The 4,321-nt window shown below is 30.7% G+C and overlaps 1 protein-coding gene across 1 annotated transcript; it reads right to left on the bottom strand.

The window, feature by feature from the left end:
- Positions 1-221: 221 nt before the first annotated feature.
- LOC120194986 (WAT1-related protein At4g08300-like) lies at positions 222-1,336 on the bottom strand. The gene is made up of 4 exons (XM_039197135.1): positions 1,096-1,336; positions 941-1,002; positions 701-817; positions 222-363 (listed from the first exon to the last, which is right to left on the bottom strand). The coding sequence occupies exons 1-3, from the start codon at positions 1,281-1,283 to the stop codon at positions 708-710; spliced, it is 360 nt and encodes a 119-aa protein (XP_039053066.1). The 5' UTR covers positions 1,284-1,336; the 3' UTR covers positions 222-363; positions 701-707.
- Positions 1,337-4,321: the final 2,985 nt, after the last annotated feature.

Below are 4,321 nucleotides of genomic sequence, written 5' to 3'. Positions count from 1 at the left end.
TGTAAATGACTGAAACCAAAAATCATTAAAATCACAAGTCAGAAACATTAAGAAATAGAGTACAATTTTATATTAGAATGTGAACTTATAATTTTTAAGGACAATAGAAAATACGAAGGAAATGACCCTGCAAAACGTAGAAACCTGACCATCCCCAGCATCTGGCTAAGAGCATGGTGTCCCGGCAACCCAATGCTTGGCCTCGGCTTCATTGTGGCAGTGTGGTGGCTTCCACCTTGCAACTTTATGAAATTGATCGCCGGACCTTTGTACAGTGTCATGATAATTGCTCCGGGGACCATTATTAATGTTCCGATTATCTTGGCTATGCTGCGCACCTTCTTAATGTTCACTCTCTCCAACCTATTTCACAAAGTTAATAATCATTTCCTGGCAATAGTAAACTATGGAAGTGCAAAAAAGCATTTAATATTCCAAAAAGTTTATCATGATCAATATTCCATAATGCATATGAGAAAGATGACAACCAGAAATAAATTAGAACAAAAAAATTTATTTATTTATTGAAAAGATACGAGGATAATGATGACAACTTTCAACATAGATTTATTGGTTTGGTGCCTATTACTTGGCGCATGCAGATTTCATTTACTCCTCATTTGCGCGCTTCTTATTATTGCGTTTATGATATATATGAATCAGTAAATAGAATTAACCCAATTATGTAACATCATAGTACCTGAAAATCAACGCCATACGAAGGTAATTGCAGGAATCACATTGACAGTGGCCGATGCAAGTGTTGCTGTCGTGTCTTTCATCCCCAGGTAGTACAGATTTTGGTCCACCACTGTCTGTTCATCACCAAATACCCATTAGCAAGAAATATAGTGTATATTCTTCCGGTTTCTAAGAAATGTAATACTACATAAACATGCATGTGCATGCATGAAAGAAATAACATTTGGAGGGCATTACTCTAAGAAACCAAGCACCAGGATTCTGAGGAAAATAGGGAGAGTGAGCTTGGGCCTTATTTTCCTGTATGAAACAAAACCAAACATTTAAGAGGTTTAATATATGTTCATGGAGGAGAAAAGAGTGGAAACTAAAGATAAGAAGTGAGTCCCAGACCTTTCAAGCACAAGAGCAAAGGGTGCAATAACTATGGTGGCCACCAAATGGCGATAAACTGCAAGAATATAATGGTTCATTCCGTGCTGCAAAGAAACCATGGTTATGACATACATCCCTGCAAATCCAAACTGCAGGCTTATCATCGCCAAGTATGGTTTTGCCTTGCTCAGCTCTACCATCGCCATTTCCCCTGAAATATACGATCCAGTTAGCCTCCTCTGTCTGCTTTCACTCCGGATATACGAATTCTTCAGATATGTCGACTTTGAAAAGAGACCAGGCTTCTTCTTTTATAGGCAAGTAAACGGGGAAGTGAATGTTCAACTATTTTCAACTGCCTAATCTCTACGAATGTGAAACCCAGAGTCGAGACAAATTTGATGCTCTCATCTCCCTGCATGGTCAAGTATGCCAAAATTTTATGTATATCAAAATCCATTTAGAATAATTTCAAATCTATGATACTGTTCTAATTATCTATAAACTTTTAAATTTTTGTTATCAATGTCTAAATTATAACTTTATTTAAATTGGTTCATAAATTTAAAAATATTTTATATTAGTCATCAAATTATAAATATCATTTTATTTTGAGAATTCTACTGATTTTTTGAAGGTTATAACTTATAAGAATTGAACTCCTAATTCTTTTTTTTTAAATTAATATATTTTACGTCACATATTCAATTCTTATGACCTTCAAAAATTTAATTCTTTTTAACTAATATAGTTAAAAGAAGGATCATAATAAAATGATACTAATAATTTTAGAATTAATATAAAATATTATAAAATATAAACCAATTTAATGAGATCATGATTTTTTTTTAATTACAATGCAAACAGTCATGTGCCTCAGTTAAACCTGGGACTCCTCTTCCCAAATTGGCCGTAAAACCTCCAGGGTTTCTGGTATAGGTGCATTCCATCAGTCTGATTCCACGTTAAACAAGCAAGTCCATCTGCCACGGTATTGTGTTCCCTGGGAAATATGAGATCATGATTTAGTACTATAAAAATTTTTATGGCCTCATTAATTGAGAATATCATATTTAATTATCTCTTTTAAATTCAAAATTCATATAATTGTATCCTATTTTTTTATTTATTTTAAATTTTAAATTCATATAATTATATCTAATTTTTTTTTATTTTAAATTCAAAATCCATATAATTTTGGATAGAAGGAATAAGGAAAGGCTATGGGAATTCTATAGTGCGACAGGCTTAAAAACGGTTAAAATAAGGCGTTACCATTTTGTTATCGTTTAAATAAAAAATCAGTAAAAATTACTTAAATTTTTCCGGTAATTACCTAAAATATTATGTTAATCCGATCATTTTTAAGCCTAATAATGTTTTCGGTATTTTTTTCAAAAATCTGATAAAAAACACCCAATAATAACAACCGATAGCGCCTAATAATATTTCCGATATTTTAATTTTTATTATTTAACAAATAACAACCGATAACACTTATTTTAACCATTTTTAGTCTGCCTCACCGAACTATCCCAAAGCTATTATCGTAACCAAATAAAGAAGATATGGACAATTCCGTACACCGCAATTTGTAATCCGTACACCACAATTTACGAACCCTTACTCCTAATTCCGGATTCTCTCATCCACTGAGATCAGAAAAGGCTAGCAATATGCAAATATCCCAATCTACGCTGTTAAAAAATAAAAGAAAAAAATAAAGTTTATTTATATTTATTTATTGGCTTATATCACAAATAAGTACCTAAGTATCTTCTTTTTCATTTAGTACCTAAAGTTTTTTTTGTCAATATCTAAAGTTATATTTTTGGTCAAATAGGTACTTAAAGTATTTAAGTACCTAAAATAGATCAAAATATGTACTTAAAGTATTTTATGTCAAAATATGTACATAAAGTATTTTATGTCAAAATAGGTACCTAAACTATTCAAACTTTTTTATCTAAATTCTAAAAAAAGTTTACATGTGACATTAATTAAAGAATACTTTAGGTAATTAAATTAAAAAAATTGAATACTTTAGATACTTATTTTGACCGAAAAATATTTTAGATACCTATTTTAACAGAAAAAAGATAACTTTAAGTACTTAAATAGAAAAGATACTTTAGGTACTTATTTGTTATATAATCCTTATTTATTTGAAGGAAAGTGGGAATCTATTGGAATCATTGGTGTCAAATGAAGATGAGTTTCAGTGCTTTTCAATTATGCATGCAAATGCAAAGTTTTCTTGTGGTGTTTGTTAAGTGTGGGTGCTTGTTAAGTGTGGGTGCTTATAATAGTGGCCACCATTAATATTCTCAAATAAATAGAAATATTCTTATTTTATTAAAATAAAATTATTTACATATTTATTCTAAACACTTTTATAAATTGTATTCATAAAAAATCATTTTAATTTTAACCCATTCAGATGATCTATCCCATTGAAATGCCAAAGATTATTTTTTTTGCCCTACAGTTCCAAGACTTTAGCTTGACTAATTTAGACTGACTCAGATCGTACACCTGAATTTGATGGATTGGGTGATCTCCTAACGAAGATTTTGTTATTCAGTGTATTACCAATGAAAAAAAAAATCTATTATAAAATTAAAACCATGTTAAATGTTTTCTATACATATTTAAAATGTAAATAAATGTGCAAATAATTGCATATATAATAACTGGTTAATAAGTTCCATACCTTTAAAAAGTTAGAGATATGTTTCTTGGCATGTATAGCATGGAAAGATAGAGTATATTTGGGACGGCAGGTCCAACTTTTTAATCAGTAATCACCAATTTTGGTAGTTCAAAACCCACACACTTGCAATTGTAACCAATAATTAGATTTTATTTATATAAGAATAGCAGCATTCATTATCTACTTATTTTTATCATTAAAATATTTTCTCAATCACCAACCGAGATTAGTTCAAGTGGTAAGCATTTTGATTCTGCTTAAGTAAGGCCTCAGGTTCGAGTCATTGTATATACAAAAAATCATTGCTGGGAGACTCACCCAACAAAATCAGGTGTGCGATGCGGGTCGATCCGAATTATAAAGGCACAGCCTTAGAACCGGGATCACAACCAAAAAAGATATTTTCTCAATCTATTCTCAAGAAAGATAGATGCATTGAGAAATGTTGATTGTCACGATTTTGTTTTGCAGATAAACAAAACCTTAATTGAGCAATAATTTTATGGCTAGCCGAAAAAGAGATATTGTCTT

Source organism: Hibiscus syriacus, unplaced genomic scaffold (assembly GCF_006381635.1).
Source record: "Hibiscus syriacus cultivar Baekdansim isolate YM2019G1 unplaced genomic scaffold, ASM638163v2 tig00117005_pilon, whole genome shotgun sequence".
NCBI lineage: Eukaryota > Viridiplantae > Streptophyta > Magnoliopsida > Malvales > Malvaceae > Hibiscus > Hibiscus syriacus.
Note: the sequence above shows the minus strand (reverse complement) of the source record. Positions and strands in the feature narration are given on the sequence as shown.